Below are 24836 nucleotides of genomic sequence, written 5' to 3'. Positions count from 1 at the left end.
GTCTATCAAATATATATGATTTACATCTGCCAGTAATTTCTAATTCGCACTGACAATATGTTAAATAATAGACTTTTTGTAATGAGAAGTACATAACTCTGCTAAACTTAAATATATCTAAATTTCAATGTGCATGTAATCGTGTGCTGTGTTTGAATATGTGTGCATCCAGAATTTAGAGATACCAAGAGCTATCTATTCTTTCTTTGTTTTGGAATTTCAGATAAGAGTGGCTATATTAAGAATCAGAGATAAAAGGGGGAAATAATTCAGATGCTGGTAAAACAATACGCCACACCACAGACTTCTCAATAGTGCTATATATAGAAATAAGATCAGCGTTGTTTTCAAGCCTGCTAAATAAAACCGGACTGTCGGGATGGCATGGCACTTGACTAACCAGTCTGTTTACAGGATAGATTCTCCATCCAGTTTGCACAATGTTCAAAAGGCAAAATTTCCTTCACTCAGAACGCAAAAGAGAATCATTCTTTCAAGGATTTGCAAGGTCCTCAGTGAGCGATGACCTGAGAAGTTTTCACACTCTGTCGCGGTTTGTACTCTCAGCATGCCCTCTAAGATCTCCAGTCCTCAAACATGCAAAAACTGCTCACTTTGAGATTGAAATACTTGATGCTCAAACCAGGAAACAGATATGTATTGTGGATAAGGTGAGTTTCATTTGTTTATTTATTTACTTAAATTTTTCTAATTTAACTCCAACATTAATGACCACTTGGGTAAATGCTGACAGCCCTGCGTAAAATGAATTGTTCGTTTTTAATTTTAATTTTAAGATGAAGGCAGAGATAGTTTATTCACGGTTTAAGGAGAAAGTGTTCGCTGCCTCTTTTATACCCACTTTAAATTAATTACATGATGACTAACAAGTAGGTTCTGGTTTTCCTGACCCTGTTGACTAATGTCCAGAAATAAAATTCTTACTGACTGATATCTCAGTCTACATGATAATTACCTTTAGATCTGTTCTTAAAGCACTTCAATAAATATAAATATTATCATGGAGTTTTAATAATGTTTACAGAAAAGAGGGAGCAAAAGGCAAAGATGTCACTAATAGCATTATTATGTATATATCACAAAATTTAGGCATTATATGTTTGGGCTACTCAAATATATGGTACCAATCTATAGTCGTATTAACAAATGTGTCACTAAGCAATGAAAAAATATACACATCTTGGGTTAGAAAATTAAAATATGAATATATGTATAATATATATTTACATATAATGTATGTAAAAATAGATATATGTACTCATGGGTAATATTCTAAACATTTTTTCTTACAAGTATGAAATAAAAATACTAGTTTAACTTATGAAAAAGATTAATATTTTTAATATAAAAAGAATAATTTGTGTTACCATGCAGAAATTTTAAACAAGTTTTTGTTTTTACCTTAAAAATAAAATTTAATCATTTATCCCACATAACCATTCTCTAGTTGAGCTTCTAGAGAAAATGAAAATAAATTGCTCACTACTTTAAATTTCCAAGAAGACTATATATGTAGTTTCATGTTTATTAATTATAACATTATGGACAATTGCATAATGTTTATTTTCAGATATAAAAGAAAGTTTGAGACATTTCATAAGTTTATGTGGTTAATAAGTATGAGACGCAAATCCACTTCCTTATATATAATTTTAAACAGCATACTTTTTCTATAATTCTACTGGAGCCAAATATAAAACAGAATTTTGATATATGAATTTTATTCATGATATAATTTATTTCTGTTTATTGCATCAGCAAATTACTTGGATTTTTAAAAAAGTTTTATTTAAATCTAAAACCTAACTTTCTCATCCAGAAATTGCCAATATTTACAATAATTCACCATAAGAGTTCAGGACTGAGGAGAAAAGCATTTATTGAATCAGGAGAAGATGGAATGAACAGAAAATAAGTCACAGATTTTCACTTTGGAGTAATAAAAAGCAAATTGGTTTTTAATGATTTCTCATCTGCATTTAGATTTTCTGCTTTTGAGAATTTATTTGAAGATAAGAGGGTAACCTTACAAATCTGAGTATTGATTAAATTGAGAAAATTATGCATTCAGCCAGGCATTCTTCTTTAGCGATGAGAATTTTTCTTGGGAAGCTCGTCTTTGAGCCTGAGAACTTGTATTTGCCTCTGAGTGGTAAAACCTAACAGAAGCTCAGTAGGCTCAACAGGGATTAACTGGATTCCTGGACACGGTTCCTGCACTCACGTGTGTGGCATTCAGTTTGGTGTACTCACATCTGATTTTGCAGAAAAAATAAGTTTGTGTTGTGTTGTTATTTTATAATTGTTATTTTATTGTTTTATTTTAAAATTATATACTTTATAATGTTATTTGTGATATTGATTTACAGTAGTAGTGGCAGGGTTAAGCAAAAAATGGATCAATTTATACATTTTTCTTCCAAGTTTTAGTCTTTTAAATGTGAAACATAAAAATTTTAATTTTTTAAAACAACATAATAGCTAAGTAGTAGGATGGGATAAAAATGCAATTTTTTTTTTCATTTGGATGAACCCAGTATATAAAAGAAGTGTTGTTTAAAACTTTGTTCAAATCTTTCAGTACTTGCTGTGTTATGAAATATGATGAGCTAAGTGAAAACAATGAACTTTGGCATTAAGCATAGCTGGACTCAATTCTTTCTGAGTCCCTCCTGTATATCAAAGGTTAGGAAAGACAGTTGCTGATCCCTAGCATTCTAACATATATTCATTTAGTGTGTACCCTAATAAAACTTTTCTAAATCTTACAATGAAGAGCAATAGTAATATACAAGGAAAGCTCAGAATAATGCCTGGACCACAATCTACAATTGAAACAAAATTACTTTTTCGGAATTTTTAATAATCATCCTAAAATATGCGAAATATATATATGTGTGTGTGTGTGTGTGTGTGTGTGTGTGTGTGTGTGTGTGTACTTAAGAAAAGTTAAAGGATGAGTCTTTTTACAACCAGCACAGAATTTAAATTTTATTGCTTGATATTTGATTATCCATTGATATGATTTGTTGTAATGCTTACTTTAGGTGGAATATTTTCCAGTATTTTGAGTAGACCTCATGTATCTAGTTAAATTTGCTTTTGCAGAAAATTTCCTTTTTGTCCAGACAGTGCAACTCAAAATTTAAGATAGACTAAGCAGACTCAAAATATTGTAGTGATAATTTCTGACAATAAAAAAATACATGAATCCTATTCTATTACTTAAACAGACACTCATATGTACAAATTCATGCAGATAGACAACAATAATCCCAAACTATTCCCCGGCTCTGCCCCTTTTTACCACTGCCTTACTGGAGTGTTCCTGCTGTGTCCTCCTTTCTCTTCTCATTCTGTCTGCAGCTAATCCTCTGTCAGGACTCTGAACTGAAACCTGCTGAAGTCTCAATAAAGCAGAGGAGATACATGGCTAAATCTGTAGGTGCATTTTAATTTTGTATGTCAGTATACCGGTAGTGTAAATCACACCTTCCTGTCTAAAAGTCATTTGAATTTCATTTGAATTATATATTCATATAATGTGTATATTATGAATGTGTATGCTTAAGTTCCTATACTAACTTACAGAGAATGTCATTAGCTTTTTTCTTTTTTGTCTAGTGACTCCTCATCATCTTATTTACTACCTATAGATTGTCACGTCAGTCTTCAGAATTTTTTTCCATTTCTAGAACTTTAGCATACTGAGCCACAGAGTGTAAATACCATGTACTTATTGATGATGTATAAACTTAATGAATGCACCTTTCCTTTTCCCCCAAGCTCTAAAATAATCCTGTCCCGATCTGTCTGTCTGTCTATTCATCTGGTTCTTTCTCAGGTATCTCAGAGTTAGCACATTTACAACTGAGCACTTAGTCCTCTGCCAATAATTTTCCACAGAATCCTCCAAGTAAGTATGTGACAACTAACTACATCCTTATAATTGCTGAGGCCAAAGACTTGGAGGAAACAAGCTTCATCTCTGACACTCACACCCCACAAGCAATCCATCTTCTTGATAATACCATCAAAGGTCTCCAGACTGGCAAATGCCCATGACCTCTCCTGCCTGCACTCCCAACACTTCATCCTGCTTGTCCTTGGCAACTTAGTATTATCTCCACACAGCAACCAGCAGCAACCTGTTAAAGCGTGTCAGGTGCTACCACTCCCTCATCAAAACTAGTCTGTACTTGCAAATACATGACAACTGTCACATACTCTTGTAGGCTTTTCTTAACTATGTAAAACTGAAAAGTCTGCCAAGTTTCCTTAGACTCTTTAGTTTTTTAATGCTCTATAAGACCTATTACCACCTAATCACCTAGGTGATTTTATTTGTTTATGTTTGTTTTTTAATGCTCTATAAGACCTATTACCACCTAATCACCTAGGTGATTTTATTTGTTTATGTTTGTTTTAACTCAACTATCTTTTGCATTTAAAATAGTGCATAGCAGAAAAAGTTTACCCAGCGACTGTCAAATAAATGAACATTTATGAAGAATAATTAGAACTTGCAATGCATTAATGTTTAACAGAGACAGCTTTAAGGTACAGAGCTGTAATAATTGAAAATAAATTTTATATTCAAATTAAGTTATTATTCTAGCTTGTTTTGAATAGGGATGCACATAATTTAACTTTGTATTTGTCTATAATTTATTAGTAGGTAATCATGTTTTGATGATTCAAGATAACATTTTTCACTAAGCATATGGAAAATATTTATTTTAGTTACTCAGTTTATTTCCACGTATGATTAAAATAAGTAGTCAAAGATGATAAATTGAAAAGGTATAATGGAGACTCTTAGAAGAAAAACTAAATTTTACCAGTGAATTATTTCTGTTTGTTGCCTATCCTTGTCTCACTTCTATTTTTGAAAATGTCAGGAGCTTATCTCGTGATAAGTCATTGATTCAAGAGCATGGCACAGCCGCTCAAAACAGGGCTGATAAATGTTCTGAGTATCTTCCCATTCGCTTTCCTTTGATCTTTCCGCAAGGAAACTGAGCTTAGCAGTCCTCTTTTTTTCTAACATATGTTTTCTCTATATTATAACTCTCAAAAATTTTACCAAAGAATTCTAACATTAAACATTGAAGCATTCACTAATTCTCCAGGCTTGTTAATCATAGTACTTTTTTAAGGGGAGGCACTGGGGATCAAACTCACAACCTTGTGCCTGCCTGGCAGCGCTTGTGCTGCTGAGCTAACTCCCTGGCCCTGGTATTACTAATTGTAAAGACACTAGTCATCACCAGAGAAGAGTAGAGGAAAGTATAGAATAACAAACCAACAATTGTACTTCACTAATTTACTTAGAGATTTGGAGAATATTTAATTGTGGACACTGTTACTTTTAATGTTTTAAGTTTCACCAGACACTTGGCACATTCATTCTTTAATGTCATTATCTGTAAATTTGAAGTGGAATTTGCATTAGAATGACCTCTGACAGTGTTCAAAAAACCATGCATATGCCAATGACCCATGTCCCCTCTTTCCCTTGTTACTTTTCCTCTGTGTAATCCTTCCCTCCATTCTAGTCTCCTTGCCTCTTCTCATCTTTTACGAGGCAGGATGACCTGAAGACTTCTGAGATTTGTGTTCAGATAGACTTGAATTTTAAAATAAATCTAACAGTATATTTTTGTCCTTGTGCATAGCTCAGTATCTCTGACCCTTACAATAGTTTCCTACAAATGACTTAGAATTTCTCCTTTTTAAAGAGGAAGAAATTGGGGCACAGAGCTGAAATGATACAAGCATATGGTAGAACCAAGCTTTAAAACCAGATAGCACATAATGTATGCTTCACTTTTCAAAGTTTGATTTAATAAGTTTTTAAAACAAGATCCTAGCACACTGCCCCTGAGAGCTCTTACTCATCTGACTTCTGACTCACATAGGATTTTTAAGGACAGGGAAGTAATTTCAAAAGATACCTATTAGCACTTCCATTAGAAATAAAGAAGGGATCTTAAGTACCATATTTTATCTTTAAGATACATGTAGTAAAGATATGTGTGTTCATTTAAACAAAGGAATTAAATCTGTTTTTAAGCCTGTAATATTAAATTAAGGGCAAAAGGCAGAATCACAATTTTATATTTTAAAAAATCATATGATATTAGTCATCCCTCTGAAGCAAGTGAATGAACCTAAACTTTTCTGGGCATATAGGCAAGACCCAGTATCCATCATCACTTTCAAATGTAAATGTGAATTATATAAAACAGCTTATAGCTCTAGATTCCAAAGATGCAATGTGTATGTATTAATATAATCTATCTTGAATTAAATTTCTCACCCCAAATGGCAGATGTATTATGTTGCAAATATTTTTAATGTCATGAGAGACACAGTGAAGCACTGGTTTATGCCTACAAATTCGACTTATTTATGTTTGTATTTAAGCTTTACAAATGCTTATTTTACTATCTGAACAAGTTACTTTGGAGACTGATGCTTGAGTTTCCTTCAATCATGATTATACAATCACTCTATATTGTATGTGAAATGTACATTTGTTTAATGATTAGTGTTCTGTAAGTGAAAGTTATACTTTAGATCTTAGCAACCTTTAGATAGTACTAACCTGGAAAGTTTCATTATGCTGAGGTGTAAAACAAGTAATACATTTCTAGTATGTCTATTACACTTTATTTTTTGTATAAAATTCATTATATTTATTATTGTTATCTGAAATGGTTAAAAAGGGCTGTTAGTATTTTCCAAAGAGATAACCTCTTTAAAGTTTTTAAATATTTTTGAGATTTGTTTTATTATTCTCAATAATTTCACACTTTTTGAAGTATAATGTTACAATATCATAGACATGTGCACTGCAAAGTTATCAAATTAGGGTATTTGCTACATAAATAAGCTCAATATTTATCTTTTTGTTGTGAAAACTATTCATATTTTCTGCTCTATTTTAAACTTAAAATAATCGTTATTAACTATATTCATCTCACCATGTAACAGAACACCAGAATTTGTTTTTCTTGACTATTATCTAAGTGTAATTTTGCACATAGTCACTAATGTGTCTTTTATCTCCATCCACTGCTACCCCACAGGGGCCATTTCAATACCATCAGTTCTTGCATTTCAAATCCATCTGTCAAGTTCCAAAGCACATGCACCTGTTACATATGCAATGAGATACGATGTGTATAGAGATGTAAATATTGTATAGCAAATGAATGGTAAATATAGGATGAATATGATCTAGAAAAGTATGCATGAGAAACATTATAAATAATTATATGCTGTTATGTGCATTTCAGCAAATTCTGGCTATGATTTACATTTAAATGTACCATCTATCATGTAAGCATAGTTTTTGTAGTTAAGCTATGGTTATTAGTGCTTTCTGAAACATGAGATGCAATGATTCCCTGTTTAGAAGTATCTCACGGATAAATACGTTTTGGAAGATGCACTTAGGAAAAGTATATCTGAAATATATAAGATCCATGACTTCCAAAGTTTCAATACTTATACTTGTGAATGTTAGACTTCATAATTGGTTAATTATACATAATTATTTATTGAGATATCTGTTCACGGGTTTTATTAAGTGCTAATAATTATTGCCTCAGAAATAATTCCTATTCTCATATATTTTATCTTTTCCTGAGGAAGACAAATAGAGTAAACTAATTTTAGATTTAAAGACACGTAAACATTGCAAGGGAGGGCAAAGTAATTTGAGTGGTAAAAAAAGGTAGATAACTTTGTCTGTGGGTCAGGGAAATACCTTAGAGAAGTGATATCGATGCATGTCCTGGGCAGCACGTGAATGAATGGAATATAGGCAATGATGGATACTTTGAAGTTAGAAAGAAGAAGACGTGATTGATTGTCAAGGGTGAAGTTTGGGAAATGTGCGTGTGTGATGCCATTGCCCTCAGTAACTGAAGGCTCTGAGAATGGTATAATTTACTGTGTCTGTTTTATGGTACTTGATTTCTTCGTTTTTCATGGAGGCAAGTCGAGAGGCCAGTAGAAAGAACTGTATTGGAGACCTTTGGTGAGTCAGGCAAGCAGAGAAAATCAGTCATCTTTTGTTGGTGAAGATTTTTTTTTTTTTTTATTTAAGAGGAAAAAGAGAAAAACACAAAACAAACCAAAGCAGTGTAAGGGTACACGTAATACAGAACTACAAAAAAAAACAAAACAAAACAAAAAACAAACAAACAAAAAAACATAACAGTAAGAAAACACCTGTTAGTAGATTACATATTATCATCTTGAAAATAGTTCCTCAAATGAAGATTTTGAACTCAAGAGAATATTTATTTTGAAATTAAAATTGTAAGTTGATCCATCAGTCCATTAGAGGAGAGAAGAAAAACTGTAAACAATGGAATAAGTAAAAAAGGAAATAATTGACAACAGCAGCCTGGTGATTTGTAATGCTTCCAAGAAAAGCAAGTAATAGTTTGATTTCCAAGATAAATAAAGAAGACAGAGAGACAGGGAATGGGCGTCAGTCAGACAGGCAGGGAAAATGGAAAAAGTTGTACCAGAATGGCTTCACCATGAGAATTTCAGTCAAAAGATGAGATTAGTAGCATCATATTTATGAAGACGTACAGTCTTTAAATACTCCAAACATTTCTTGTATTGAGTATTGTAGTGGTCATTGCTGCTTTTAAATAAATGACCCCAAAAATCGTGATTTGAGGAAAAATCCAATCTGGAATTTGGCATTGCAATGCACTGTGGGAAATAAATCCAAATGTGCTGGAAAATACTTTGTGGCGCCAGATTTTTGGACGATGTACTGATACCCTTCTTCAGATCTATGTTCCTTCTTACACTGTCTGATCACATTATTGGGATGGCTTTCAAACGCTTCTTAATCTCTGCATGTGTTCAAAATGCTGTGCTACATACCATTGCTGGAACACATTTTGTAATTTCCATTCCACTAGTTTGGGTCAAATTTCTTTTTCCTACTGTTTATGTTCCAGCCTGTTCAAATTCCCATTACTTCGTAGGTCACATCATTTCATATGTCACATAATTTCTTATGTCACACCATTTCATATGTCATTGTATGCTACTTGTCTTATAAATGGATGTGTTCTTCATCTTAGTAACACTTGTATTTAGTATCCACCGTGTGATTTATGTGGTCTAGAATTCAATAATGCTTTTTTGCAAACTATTTCAGAAAATCAAAATAACAACTTTGTATTTATTTAATCTCATAATGCTGAGTAAAATGAGGCTTGTATTTAAATACCTATAACTAGTTTTCAGTTTTTTTCATGTATTTTTAAAATATATTGGTCCATAAGAAAACTGAAGTGAAAGAAAACTGATCTTCCTGTATAGTTTGCAAAACACTGATATACACAGATGATGTAAAAATGACCTTTTCAACATTATCATGGTTGGACACATCAAGTGCCTTAAAGTTGTAAAATAAATATACCCTGGATGTAAAATTAAAACATGGCATGGATTCTCTTTGATTTTATTCCAAAGACATCATTTACTTGATAAATAATGACTTTGAATGATTTGTGTTTTAAAATAGAAAACAAATTACTGCTAAAATTTAATTAAATTTTGGACCAATGAAAAATGAGAAAAACCTTTTTTTAAACATCCTGCTCCAGCAAAGTAAACTCGTTATACAAAAAAGAAATATAGCCCTTTAACAAATAAAAACTAAGTTGAGTGCATTATACATTTAATGGAAAGTGTGTTTCCTATTAAATCAAAATTAAATGAAGAAAGTGAATCACTGAAAACACATGATTTAAAAAAAATCTATTATCTTCTTTTGAAGTCCTGTAATGTTTACAATATTTAGGCTTTATTGGTCTTGTTCTCTACTGCTTTTTTCAATTTTATAATACTTAATGAGATAGACAATTCTTTTTAAGGAAGCAAGAGGCATTATGGTAACCATTGTTGATAACCTTGTACTCTGTTTTACGTCATGTGCTATGTCTATCCTTGGTTTTGACTGACATCTTTGTTTGCCATATTTCACTTTATTGTCTTCCAAAAAAGTAATAACAACTAAGGAGTAATAAAACCCAAAATGTGTAGATTTTGTTGTAAAAAAAGAGAGTAAAAAGTGCTCTAAAGGATACAACTGCAAGTGAGTTTAGGGGTGTTAAATAGCTGACCATATTAATGTTTTTGGTTGGATCATTGAACACAACTGTTTGAAGTCTCACTGTTTGAATGTCTACTTTGTATGCTTTGATACTGTGACGTGAGCAACTATCTCTAAGATAATAATGTGTAATCTATTAACTGGTGATTTCTTACTGTTTTTGTTTTTCTTTTTTTTTTTTTTTTTTTTGTAGTTCTATATTACTTGTACCCTTACAACGCTTTGTTTTGTTTTGTTTTGTTTCTCTTTTTACTTTAAGTAAAATTAAACAAAAATGTGTGAGCTTTAGATCATATTTCTATATAGTAAAGCTAGCAATAAAGTCTTAATTATATCCAAGCTAGATATAAAGATTTGAGTGTTACTCTGTTTTTCAAATCAGATAAGCAACTGCTTTGTGACTGGCTACTTTACTGAGCTTCCACGCCATTAAAAATCAAACATCACCTTACCATAAAATACATGAATACTTGGAGGGAAAATTGTAAATTTTAAAACAAATTGTACTTTGATACACAAGTTTAAATCAAATCATACTAAGAAAAGAGGAAATAAGTATTTTGTCTAATATAATTTCAGCATGATGATGTGAATCAAAACTTATCCAATTGTAGAAGACACTTAAAAATCATAATATATGCAGTTCAGCACAGTGGCTTGGCTGGTACAGAATGACCTACCCAGAAAGAAGAATTAGCACACTGAGCCAAAGATGCAGGGGCGTCAGAAGCAAGGCTCGGGGTTGATGTAACTAAATGTGTGGTGTCGTGGTGTGGAAGGAGCCAGCAGAATGAAGTGGCATATTTAGGACTGAGGGAGACTCCTGATGAACGTCTAAGACACTCAGAGTCTTTTCCTACATATTGCCAGTCACTTCTCACATCTCCCTTCAGAAAATCAAATACAACAACCAGGAGGAAAGTAGAATGAGTAAGAGAAAAGTTGAAGGGAATTCAGTAAAACTGAGAGCTCAGCTTTGGGAGCCTGTTCAGAAGTGCCACGGTTGGGAGCGAAGTGACATTAGGACCTGCTTAGGCTCTGCAAGGCCTGCAGGACTTGTCACCAATAACCTGCTTTGGTGTCAGGCAAGGTCCTGGTATTATCTCCCCTTGCATTTTGTGGAGATAACTCATCCTACTGAAGGAAAGCTGAAATACCACATATGTCATAGAGACCTGAGTAAATTAGCACATAGCTAACAAATTGAAATACAAATAAGTTAATGCAAAATTCTTAAATATGTTATATTGCACACGTATCATTTCAATAGATTTTTACATTGTAAAGAATGTACTAAAGATCATTTTTTCTGAATATGTGTATAATCTGTTTTTGCGAAAAAATATAGAGCAGCTTGAAGTAAATATAAACATTTGAGCACCTCTCTAGGATGCCCTTAATTCTTAGGAAGTACATGTATATTCACAAACACATACATGCACAGACTTTCTCTCTGTCTCTCTCTCTCTCTCTCTATCTCTCTCTCTCTCTCTCTCTCCCTCTTTTTCTTTTTTCCTCTAATTTAATCTTTACTGCCTACCAACCATGTATTACTTTAGTCAGTTCAGGCTGCTATAATAATATTACCACAGACTAAATGGCATGATAAAAAAAATTAGAAATTGATGTCTTACAGTTCTGCAGGGTAGAAAATCCAGGATTCAGTCACCAGTGGATTCAGTTTCCAGGTCTGGTGAATGCCCTGTTTCTGTTGTGAGCTAAGGCAGTTCTTTGACTCATTAGAAAAGGAAATTAAAAATAAAGCACATATTTACTGAAATAAGAGCTTTACTTGGAAAGTCAGAAGGAAGAAATGTTTCTGCTAGGCTTCTGGGCGGGCCACACGCAGGGTTCCAGGCCGGCCCACCTGCTAGGAGGCCAGCTTTCAAAGGAGGATGTGCACCAGGCTCTGGAAGAGCACTGTCTCGGTGTATCGCTGGCACCCACGTGGCTAAGGAATGGTTTTTCTCTCCAGGAGAGGACTGGCTCTTTCTGTGTGACCTAGACATGTGGTCTTTTGTCTTTCTTGGAATCCAGGTGATCATAGGTTTAGGGAAGCAGCTGGAAACTTCTGAGTGTAGCTCTGTGTGCCTGCACATTTCTTATTTTGATGTCCTTAAACTTAGAGAATGCTATCCTATAAATTCATCGCTAGTCAAATAGCTCCATAACAGATACCTTCTAAATCATCAACGTATCATCCATTATGGGGTTGAGAAACGATTTGACCCAAGATTTGTAGTAAACAGGGATACAAAATGAAGATTAAGATGCATTTGGCTTTTAGTTTAACACTGCACATTTATAGGCCTGAATAAAAGTCCTGGTTCATAAGAAAATTGTTTTTTAAGTCATCACTGTCCCCAAAGAACACCCAAGTCATGCTTTCACTGAATAGCATGTAAAGGCTCAGCACTCTGCCTTTTACCATCCTTATGGTGTCCTGAAAAAAGTCTTGATTCTGTCACTTCCTACAAAAACAATCATTTCCTTCTTATGTGCCCATAAATAAGACGGAGCTGGGGAAATCTGCACTCACTCTTTTCTGGGGAACTAATGTAATGCGTGAGGTTAATTCTTGTTATTAAGAAAATTTTCTTTTCACTAACCTTTGGCTCAATGTCATCAAATGTTCTTTTCCTTCAACTATTCTTTTTATTTTTTTTTCTTTCATTTTTACCGATACCAGGGATCTGCTTGCAAGGCAGATGCTTATGCCACTGAGCTAAATCCCCAGCCCCCTCAACTATTCTTTATTAACCAAGATTTTCACAAATTATCAGTGATTTAAGCAACATAGGAAAATAAATGTTCCATTATTTTATATTTTAAATTATCTAAACTTTAGAGAGATCTGAAACTGTAAGCTTTCAGCAAGTGGAGGTTTCTGGACCCAACTGATGCTCACTGAGATCTTATGCTTCCAGGAATGGAAGCTTAAATAATTTTAATTAGCCGACTCGTCAATTTAATACTTTGCTGAAAACTATGCAATGAAACATCTAATCTCTACGTATTCTTGAGTTACAAAATCATAAGTAATCTAAAATTCACATGTTCTTATACTGCATCTTTTTGCTGTGGAAATTATGCTATGTGCAGAGTTATATGAGAAAACTCGAAGTTTTGGAGTGAAATCGTTGTTTGAGGGTTATGTTACCCCTAGCGTTTGTCCCATGTGTTACCTTCAAGGCTAATTATCATAATTCTAGAATGTTGCTTTCATTGTTTCCTTTCTTCCTTTCTCCTTGCTCTTCTTCCTTTATTTCCTCCATCATATTTATATTTTCTGCCTCTGCATCCACAGGTTTACTGGATCATTGATTGAAAATTATTTAAAGTGGTATAAAGTGGTCTGAACATGTATAATCTATAGACTTTTTATTCTGCTCACCATTCTTAAATTATGATGATATAGTAACTATTTATACAACATTGACATTATGTTCCATATTATCAATATTCTAGAGAGATGTTTTAAATTATAGAGGAAGATGAGTACAGAGTATAAGGATGAACAAATACTAAGTCATAAGGAACTCAGTCAGCAGACATTGATTCTGCTGTGCTGGTGTGAGGTGTGGGAGTCCTAGAACCAAAGACCCATAGATACCAAAAGAAGACTCAGTGGAACTTTGCCAGCTGCTAAGCACTATAACAGACATTTGCAACACCGGCATGAAAACCAAATCCAAAAAAATTTTTCCTGCTTCTTAGATGTTCATACAAGTTTAACGAATAATCACATGTAAATATCAAGCATAAATTGTATAACTCAAGCTAAGAGACAGATCTGATTACTGTGCTGACTGAGCCCAGATAATAGTTTTCTTTTCTGCTGAAGAAATTGTATGTAACTTTAAAAATCTCTTCCAGTTATAAATAGTCTTGACACAGCAGAATTGTCTTGTGGTTATCCCTAATAGTAAAGGGCAATCTCCTAAAGTAGAAATTGTCTTCTCTAAGCGCCTCACATCGTTGGCCTTTCAGGCTTTTGCTGAAAGCAAAATGTTGCAAGGACACCTTTGGAAAGTTTAGAAATTAGTGCCAAGTTAAATTTATTACTCACTTAAGAGTTTCAAATGTCTGATCTTCTCAGGCTCAATACCATTAGTATATTATATTTTATTAGTGGATTTTCAAACCGCCTATCATCCAGTAATTTTCAGTCTCCTTTGATTTTCTGGAATTCAAGTGAGAAATAACAGATCAAAATCCACCACCACATAAACCTTAGGAAAGTCATGCTCATATATTTTCTTGCCAGAAGTTAGTTCTCTCTTAGATAAGCTTTTAATTTTCTACTTTTCTAGATAACAGATACTAGACTTGATAGTTGATATTAATTTGAAATAAATGAATGATTTGCTTCTACTCACTTGCAAACTTCTCATTGAAGTATCCTGTGGGGAAAAGAATGGATTAATTACTATCTGTACTTTCCTTGTTTCTTTCTAATCTGTATATATTTTAAAGCCTCTAAATGACAATAGTAGAATTGCTGTCTGTCTAACTCAGTCTATCATTTCTCAGTATTGATCAATGTACTACTGAATGCAGAGTTATTATTGCCTTCTCATAAACTTCTTTTAATAATTACTGGTTATAATCAGAATTCAATTGAATCAAGGATTTAACAGAATATCATGGCAGTACAATCTGCTACTAAACCTTTTTTGCTGATGGGAAAAATTTCAAAAAACATTCTAATATTATTCATGTAGTACCTTTACTGTAAGAGCTATTTTATATATATTTTTAAATCTTGAGATAGTAAGGCTACAAAAGATAAAAACATTAATAGTATTACCTATTGATCATAAACACAAAACATACTTTGTATTAAAGTGAAAAGAAAAAATAGATTTTTCAACATGTAAAGAATAAAGATATGCGTTTTATTTTACATTTCAATGAAGAATTTTGACATTTTATAAACATAATCTTTTCATAAAGCCGTTATATAAAAATGATGTCTTTAAATTAATGTCCCATGTGTGACAGCTTAAACATGTAAATGCAAGTTGTGACCTCAAGTATGATAAGTGCCTAAAAAATGATTACAGTAAAGAATGAATCATTATTAATATACTTCAAAATACTCTGCTTTGTTTCAAACACACTTATCCTACCTTTTTTACCCTTTCTAACGCAGTTCTGGACAATCTTTTTTTTTTTTTTTTTTTTTTTTTTTAGTGTCTTTTGTTGTAGTGCTGTGAATTTGTGAATGATTTAAATTGATTTTCCTGCACCTTTCTATTTCATTTTTTTCACTATATAAGGTTCTTGCAGGGTTAAAAACTAGATCCAGAAACAACTATCTGCATGAAATTCATTTTGTATTTTAGTAATTGTGTAACCTTGATATATTATTCAACAATTTTGAGTCAGTTTTTTCATCCATAAAATGGAGATAAAAACTATAGAGATTATTAAGCTATAGAGATAGTATGTTCACTAAATTATTTCATGAAACTAAAGTTCTTAGTAATGTCGTGAATCCATTAATTATTTAATTACGTTATTACAAGAAGCATCATTGTATATGTTTTATACTGTTATTTCTTTTTCACATAATAATTTTAAATATGGAAAAAAATAAAATAAATATTTTAATTATAGCTTAATAGTAGCCAATAAATTCATTTCTGAAGTAAGTATTGAAATCTCTATTGAAGTAGCAGCAAAGAGCATATATGATAAAGAAAGCGTTGAAATGGACCTATTATAGGACTTGTTAAAAGCCTATAGCTATTCCAGTAAGAAATTTCATGTCTATGGGAAAAGAGACAAAGCTACAAATCAGGATAGTTCTTTTTATCCTTATTTCCTAGCTTATGTATTCATATCACTTCTTTACATTTACCATTGCCTTGCTTTGGTTATAAATTCTACAATTTTCTTTTCTATATTTGAGTCAGTGCAATGAATGTACTTTTGAAAGCCACTACACAAATTCTATGGATGATTTTTTTTTTTCAAAATGGATTCCTATAAGGTACTGAAAAGAAAAGAAAAAAAAACTCATCTTACAAAGAAAAGGTTGTTGCTATCATGATAGTTACAATATTGCTATTATAAAGGTCAGAGACTGTTTCCAGACATAGTAAGAGTGGGCAGGAATTTTTATTAGCAAATGAAAAACATTGAAAATACTATGTGTATATTATCAAATCATAGTGTGATGAAACAAATCAATGACAAATGATGCCATAAGAGCTATGCAAACACATAGGAGTTAATCACTGCCCTCTTGAATAATCAGTGGGTCACAAAAGAAATGCAAGATGAAATTAAGTAGTTCCTACCGTCAAACAATGCCAATATGATATACTGCACCCTGTGAGACATAAAGAAAGCAGTCTTAAGAAGAAAGATTATAGTGATGAATATTTGTATTAGGAAAACAGTGAGTACAAATAACCTAAGTTTGAATGTCAAGGTCCTAGAAAAACAACAATTTAAAATCAAAACTAGTAAAGAAAGGAAATCATAAAGAACAGAGCAGAAATTAATGAATTTGAAACCTAAAAAAGAAATCATTGTATCAAAGAGTTGGCTCTTTGAAATAAATAATATAGGTAAACCATTAGCCAATCTTATTAAATAAGACTATCTCAGCCCATCCTATTAGAATTGAAATAGGCAAAGAGCATGAGTTATCGGAGATCAACCAGGAAGATATAAAAACCCCAAATAGTCCAATAATGGTAAATGAAATTGCAGAAGTAGTTAAAAAAGTCTATGAACTAAAAAAAGATCAGAGATTCCAGTGAATTCATTGATGAATTCTGCAACAACCTTACAGAAAATCTAACACCTATACCCTTCAAATTATTTAATAAAATCTAAAGGAAAACAATACTGCTGAAGCATTCCTAGGAACAAGCCTTACGTTGAATTCATTACCAGATAAGAACTCCATCATGACAGAAAGCCATACATCAATGTCTTTAATAAATATAGAGCAGAATTCTTCAATAATTTATTGGCAACCAAAATACAGCAAATAACACAAGAATGTCATACATCATGACTACGTAAAATTCATTCCATAGAAGCAAAATAGTAAAAGTAATACACTGCTTAAACAGAAGTAAGGACAAAAGCCTGGTCATCTCAATACATGCAGGAAAATATATTTGACAGACACTAAGATACATTGATGATGCAAACTCTGAGGAAAATAATTATACAAGGTCACTATCTCTATCTGATGAAAGGCATCTGATACAAATCAATTATCCAAATCATATAAGGTAAAGAGAAGGTGTAAACTTTCCCTCCAAGTCAGGAACAAGATAAAGATTCTTGCTATTACTGCTGCTTTTGAACTTAATTGTTGAAATGATAGCCATTATTTGGAGATGACATGACACTCTACTTAGAATACCCCCAAAACTTTCCCAAATACTCCTGAATTTACATCTCAATTCAGTAGAATGGCAGCATACAAAGTTAACACTCATAACAATAACATTCCAATGCACTATAATAAGTATACTGAAAGAAAAATTAGAGAAACAATGTCATTCATAACATAAACAAAAATTAAATCCTTAGACATTACCCTAACCGAGGATTGAAAGAGCTTTCACTGATTGAAAACTACAGTTGTCTGAAAAGAGATTGAAGAGACTATTACAGAAATGAAAATATATGCCTTGTTCCTGGAGAGGCAGAACCTAGATAGTCAAAATGGTCGTATTTCCAAAATTATGGTTTATGGAAATCTCAATCAAAATATTAATGCTATTCACCACAGCACTAGAAAAAAGAATCATAAGTTCATATGGGAACCTAAGGAGACTCAGTGTAGCAAAAGCAATTGTACGGCTTTTAAAAATATTAATTAATTAATTAATTTATTTGTTTATTTTTGGTACCAGGGTTCAAACTCATGACCCCATGCTTGCAGGGCAGACACTTACGCCACTGAGCTAAATCCCAGGCCATAGCAAAAGAAACTGTGAGTAATAAGGGCAATACAAGGAGTACCAAGTCACAGTGATAAAAACATCATTGTATGGTCAAAAGCATAGAAATGTGTATCAGTGGAATAGAATTAATAATATAGAACCAACTACAGGCTCACCATATGTTTAATAAAGGGGTCAAATGGTTTTGCCTTTTTAACAAATGGTGCTGGTAAACCTGGCTACCTACATATTGAAGATTAAACCCAGACCCATAGCTCTCATTATGCACTAAACAAAAATCACAATGGATCAAAGATCTAAGTATTAGCACAGAAATACTTAACCTGCTGTAAGACAAAATAGGTGACTCTTGAAGACATATCTTAGTCAAAGACATTCTGAGTAGAACTGCAGTTTCACAAGGCATAACACCAAGAATCAACATCAGGATCACAGCAAATGGAAAACTTTCTGCATAGCAGAAGAAGACTACCTTGGGAGAGACAATCTACAGAATGGGAAAAACTGTGTAACTCCAACTCTGCCTCAGACAAAGGACTAGTATGTAGAAGATATCAATAAATCAAAATATTAGACACCCAAAATTTAAAGATCCAACAAAATTAACACGTGACACAGAATATATCAGAAGAAAAAAAGTACAGATAACCAGTAAATATTTGAAAAGATGTTAGACATCATTGGCGTGGAAATTATAACAACACTGAGACTCTATCTCAGGAAAGAATGGCTCTCATCAAAAAATCAAACAGTAACAAATGCTAATGGGACTGAAAGGATAAAAGGCATTCCTTCATTATTTGTGGGAGTGTAGACTGGTACATATGCTACGCTAATCAGTATAGAGATACTCCACAGAGCTAAACATCTATTTGACTGAGCTATTTCCCTTCGAGGTATCTTCCCAAGGAATTCAGCTCAGTGCCATAAGCACCTGCCTGGCAAGCACAAGGTTTTGAGTCTGATCCCCAGAAAAATTTTTTTAAAAAAAACTAGATTAAAACAATTTAAAGACATCATATTACATAAGCAATACGCGTATCCATGTTTATATATATAATATATATATATATTATATATATTATATATATTATATATTATATATAATATATATATGCCCTTATTTATATGTATATTCATGTTTATAACATCACAATTCATAATAAATAAATTCTGGAAACTGTCTCTCTTCCCATTAACATATGAATGGATAAAGATAATACAGTCGTTATACACAATGGCATAATATTATTTCACAAAGAAGGGTTAACTTTTTGTAGAAGAGTGAACGTATATGACCATAATATTATGTAAAACTAATCAGTTGCACAATCTTAAACATTGCATGATATTCCTTATATGAGAAACCAAATATACAAATAAAGTACAATAAGGAAATCAGGAAAAATGTGCTATATGCTATTTTTATACCAAACGTTGAAGTCAAGATAAATTTGGAATGCCTTTCCTTCTTGTATTTTATATACCAACAATGCTTTAGATGGTCAGTATACATGAACTTCTGTTTGAGATGTGCATAAAAAGAAAAGAATGAGCCTATGAAGGGTATAGAGCATGATCTGACTCAGAAATCAAACTTTATTGGTGTGAGTGTAAAATTTTGAAAATCCTTATTCTAGAAAAAACCTACACTATCTTGACTAGTGCACAACTTAGTACTAAGAACAGGATAGGATGGAACATTAAATAATGTTACGTTTTAGGTGTCCATCGATGGATACAGAGGAAACATCGTAAGTTAGACAACTGAAAATCCAAATGATACAGATGTAAAATAAATTGTGTGTTTCTCATGGTAATTTGTAGTGTACAATAAGAATGAAATAAAGTTGCTTATATAAAGAAAGACAGCAAGAGATACATGGGTCACCATCAGGACTCTCCCATGGGTAGCTGGTGTGGGTCAGGAGAAGAAAAAGCCAGCCCCATTCCCTTGCACATAAAGGCTGCCATTGGGGCATCCTTGGCTATAACCAGTGTGGGCTGGGAAAACAAGCAGCCAGCTCCACCCATGCACATGCACCAGCTACCATCGGGAACCTTCTAAGGGTAGCCAGTGCCAGATTGGAGAAGAAGCAGCCAGGCCTGTCCCTTGAGCCCGATGGCCACCATTGGGGACCTATAGCCAGTATGGGAAGAACAACCAGCTAGTCATGCTTTAGAAACTCCATGCATGCGTGGAGTAGCCAGCCCCACACCCTAGGAATCTAGGTTAGGAGAAACACAGTTACCTGACCCATTCCCCTATACTGTGGATGGCATCCGGAGGATGGGTGAATGAGCTGAATGAATGAGCAGAAGGCAATAGGCCTACAGTCCACACAGAACACGTCCAGGATACACAGACAAGGAAAAGATGAAAGTCACACACCTGGAATTTCTGGAATGATGGCAACCCAAGTAAGGAAACTGCTTCCCGAGGCTGTAAAAAAATTTAATAAGAAATAATATCTCAAGTAAAAGAATAAAGGACAAACATAATGAAAACGTTGCTGTGTGTATATAAAAAGACAAAGTGAAAAAAAAATAAAATAAAGACGGATCATCGCAAAATGAAGGAAACCTAACAATAACAACAACAACAACAAAAAAAAAAAACCGAGACAGTGAGCCCAAAATGACTCAGCAAGCACAAGAATGCAGCCTTCCAAGTCATGAGCTTAGTGATTCATGTCTTTCAACCAACCTGGCCCCACTTCCTAAAATCACATTAAATGTGAACTCATCCATGAATTAATTCCCTGGTGAACACGGGACCCTCATTGTCCAATCACGGTCCAAACCTTCACATTTGCATACACGAGTCTTTTGCAGGCACATTGGATCAAACTACAGCAACTTTCTTTGTAAAACTTAAAATGCATCCTAAGCTTAACTGTAAACCATTAAACAAAATAACACGTAGAAAATCCAGAAGAATGTGAATTTGTTGATGGACTTTTATTTACAGCACTAAAAATATAATTTAAAACAAAGAACTGGTAAACTAGAATTTTAAAAATTAAAAATACGTCTTTACAATCACTCTCAATAGAGTGCAAAAATCAGCCACAGAGAGGAAGAAATTATTTGCAAAAGTTTTATCTGACAAATTATACATGATGTATGAGAGAAGTAAACCAAGAATCCTAAAATCTAGCAATGAGTAAAGAAATAACCCTATCAGAAAATGGGTTAAACACTATGGAAGAAACGCTAACTAAGGAGATACAAAATGAGATTCTATAGTGTGATTCCATATTCTGCAAGAGGCAATGCTAATGGAGGCTGAGGCGTATGTGGGGTAAATGGGTAGGACACAGAGGAGTTTTAGGGCAGCGACATGCTACACATTTGTCTAAATGCAAAAAATATCATAATACCAAGGGTTCACCCAAATGTAAATCACTGACTTGGACTGACTATTCTATGAGGTTGATCAAGTATAAAAATTACAGCATTTTGGTAAAGGATGCTCATAATGGAAAAAAGCCCCACACATGTTGGGGCTTCTGTACACAGAATATATTTGTGCCTTACATTTAATACTGCTGGGAAACTAAAACTGTCCCAGGGAATACATATAGTAAAAACTAGAGGTAAAGTAAACCAATACATTTCAGTCATTTGTGACTGATCTATAGACTTTACTTATCTGTGGGTTTACAATGGTAACGCTCAAATTTAATATGAATTTTGGAATCAACACTTGTTATAGCCTGTGGCAGAAATTTACTGCTTACCAAAAAATTAACAAGGCCAAAATTACCTATTTATCACCTCTATTCTCTTTTAGTTATATATATGCTCATTTGCTTATCCCCTAATGTGAAGGCTGTAATTCTAAATAAAATTCTATATAATTTACTGGGAATAATACTCATATTTACACAGGTAAGCAGCTTTAGTGTGTGGATGCATGTGTTTAAACACTTAATGTTGAAATTTATTTTCTTTTTGAATTGCAAAGGCAAAGTTCATACTGTCAAGATGTATTAGCAATATATATATATATATATATATATAATAGCATTTTATATGATATAAGAAACATATGCTAGTTTATGTCGATATGCTATTTTGATCTTCTATTTGACATTATTTTGGTTTATAAAGGAACATAACTGATGTAGTTAAATATTTCTTATTTCTTAAATAAGAAAATATAATTAAACTTTAAAATTAAATGTTTTAAAACTGACATTTCTGTAGTGGCTCAGTTTTATTCATAACAAAAATTCTTGCTATCCTATGCACTAAAACACATTCTAAATTTGTACAAAATATTTCACATAGGTCACTTTATATTTTTGTTATAATTATGGAGAGTACCTAATACATCTGGGAAATCTGAAGAAAATTTTCAGCTTCGCAACATTTTTTGCAAAAAAAGCCATTTAATGGAATTTTTTAAATGTAATTTTAAAAAAATTTCTTATTAATCAACTCTGAAGCATTGTTTCTTCTAGGTTAGTAATAATGCAAGAGGTTGTCAGTCAGTTATCCTGTACTGAGCATTCTGTATTTGAGTGCTCGTGTGTTTGTGTATTTATACCTCTAGATATGATGATTTATTTAGTTTATCTTTTTATTTATGATTAAACATACAGAAGAAAACTAAAAAAGCAATACAGACAACACAAAACCAAGTACAATAACAGTATGGGTTTACAAAGCAAGATGATAGGAATTTGACAATGGTTGTAATATTGTACATTGTTACCTTCAAGAGGCAGATTAGATTAACTGCTTCGATTAACAGACACAAACATGTAAAAGTGATCTAAACATCTGAGTATTAACTGTTCTTTTCTGATAATTAATACAAATAGTATAATCAGGTTAGCTATTATATATGTATATGTATATTTATATATATGTGAAACTTTAGAGATAAAATTATGTTTGAAAATTTAGAGATAAAATTTCACTTTAAAAATACCATTTACCTTGTCTAGTTTCTATTTCAAAATCAGTTTTCTTTGATGAAAAATAAACAATAATTAAGAGAATTTTGTGTTTTTTATGTAGGAATACTTATTTCTCCCATTTGTAGAAATAAATTATGATTGTGAAAATGCATACAGTAAGTGATGCGTTGATCATTAGTCTTTTTTTAACATATTGAAAAAGTAGAAAAGCAAAAGTCATTATGAAAAAACTTTTGAAGACGCCGCTGTTAGCAGAGAATCACATATGCTCTGTTAATGGCCATATTTTTTCTCTTTATACTGTGAACACCAGATAAGGTACTGCAAGAGCAGATAAGCTGAGGATTGTGGCTGATTAAATGTCTGAATCACTCTAATGTTTCATTTTTCACCTAAAAAGGCCATTGAAAGGACAGTCATGAATTTTTTTTTTTCAAATCACCACTTTAAAACATGTTCAAGTCAACAGGAATTTTAAAAATTCGTTATTATGAGTTTGTAATACAACCTACTGAATATGTAAATTTATTTCAGGAAAACATAAACTCAGCTTTGAAGATGTACAAATCTGAGAAAATACATATATTAGATTGTCCTTACAAGTATCCTGCTTTAAGGAAAAGCCACAGATTTTAAAAAGAGAAGTTTGTGAAAGAGTACTTATCTTATTAAAGAACTTCAAATTGTACTCTTTTGAGGGGACTACATGCACAACTACATTTTAAACTTCCACAAAATTGATTTTCTTATGTCTATTATATTACCTTTTGACATAGAATCTATTCTTGCTGTTGATTTTGTCCTTAATGTACTTATAGGTTCAGTAAGCAATGTGTAAACATCAGAGAATGTGGTTTCATAATATACTCGATGAACACACATCAAACTGTAGTTGAAGGATTACTGATCATGTAAATTATTTATATCCAAACTAGATGCCCCCTAAAATAATAAATATACTATAAAAAACAGCCTGAGTGTTAGGTTCCTCTGTTAGAGGAAGCAGAAAGCAATATGTAAAAGATCTAAATAAGTAAATAATATTGAGATAAAATAATGAACAACACTGAAATAAATCATGCTTATGTAATGGCTATAGGTATTCAAGGCCAATACTTAAAACTCAAATGAAATATCACATGTACCAGTGTAAATATATCTGCTCTGCAAACTCTTTTTCAAATTTTATCTTATGCATCATTCACTCAGAAATTATAAATATTTCATATCTTTAAAATTTTCATACATAATGCTTTCATACATAATGCTATACATAATGCTTTATGTATAGCATAACACAAATGAAAATTAATACCATTTTCTAGTGCTTACTGCTTACAATTCTTATTATTTTTTTGTACTGGGGATCGAATTCAAGATCTCACGCTTGCTACGGAGGCACATATGCCACTGAGCTAAATCCCCATCCTTGGTATGTTATTATTTTAATATAACATATTACAACTAAACATGTTATGTATAAATTCACAATTATTCATATCTCTTTGAAGAGAAAGAGTTTGAAATAAATATATTCATTTTTAAATTTTTAGTATATTTAAAATATTGCTTATGGTATAATAATTTTGATAATATCCTGCAGATTTATTGTGTTCTAAGCATTTTATATATTTTTCCAATTGTTTCTTCTTTAAAAATCATATGAAATTTTTAACTAAAATTAGAAATAAAATATATACATGTTCATTATACATTTCACTGGTACACTATACATGGTCAAGGAAAGGAAATACATTTTTTAAAAGATTAGTGGGTGAGTTTTTA

The 24836-nt window shown here is 32.4% G+C and overlaps 1 protein-coding gene across 2 annotated transcripts in view; it reads left to right on the top strand.

Moving 5' to 3' along the window:
• Positions 1-345: 345 nt before the first annotated feature.
• Tecrl (trans-2,3-enoyl-CoA reductase like) overlaps positions 346-24836 on the top strand; it is a 103176-nt gene continuing 78685 nt past the window's right edge. The window contains exons 1-2 of one of the 2 annotated variants that reach the window (XM_063240723.1): positions 346-671; positions 3388-3462. In XM_063240723.1, coding sequence (XP_063096793.1) covers positions 441-671; positions 3388-3462 — 306 coding nt within the window. In that variant the 5' untranslated portion in view covers positions 346-440. The remainder of the gene's footprint in view (positions 672-3387; positions 3463-24836) is intronic. The other variant, XM_003463769.4, reaches the window with a different exon arrangement.

The sequence above is a fragment of the Cavia porcellus genome, unplaced genomic scaffold, assembly GCF_034190915.1.
Source record: "Cavia porcellus strain 051 isolate PalLab524CR breed Dunkin Hartley unplaced genomic scaffold, mCavPor4.1 scaffold_30, whole genome shotgun sequence".
Classification (NCBI taxonomy): Eukaryota; Metazoa; Chordata; class Mammalia; order Rodentia; family Caviidae; genus Cavia; species Cavia porcellus.
This window is presented reverse-complemented; position numbering and strand designations above follow the sequence as displayed.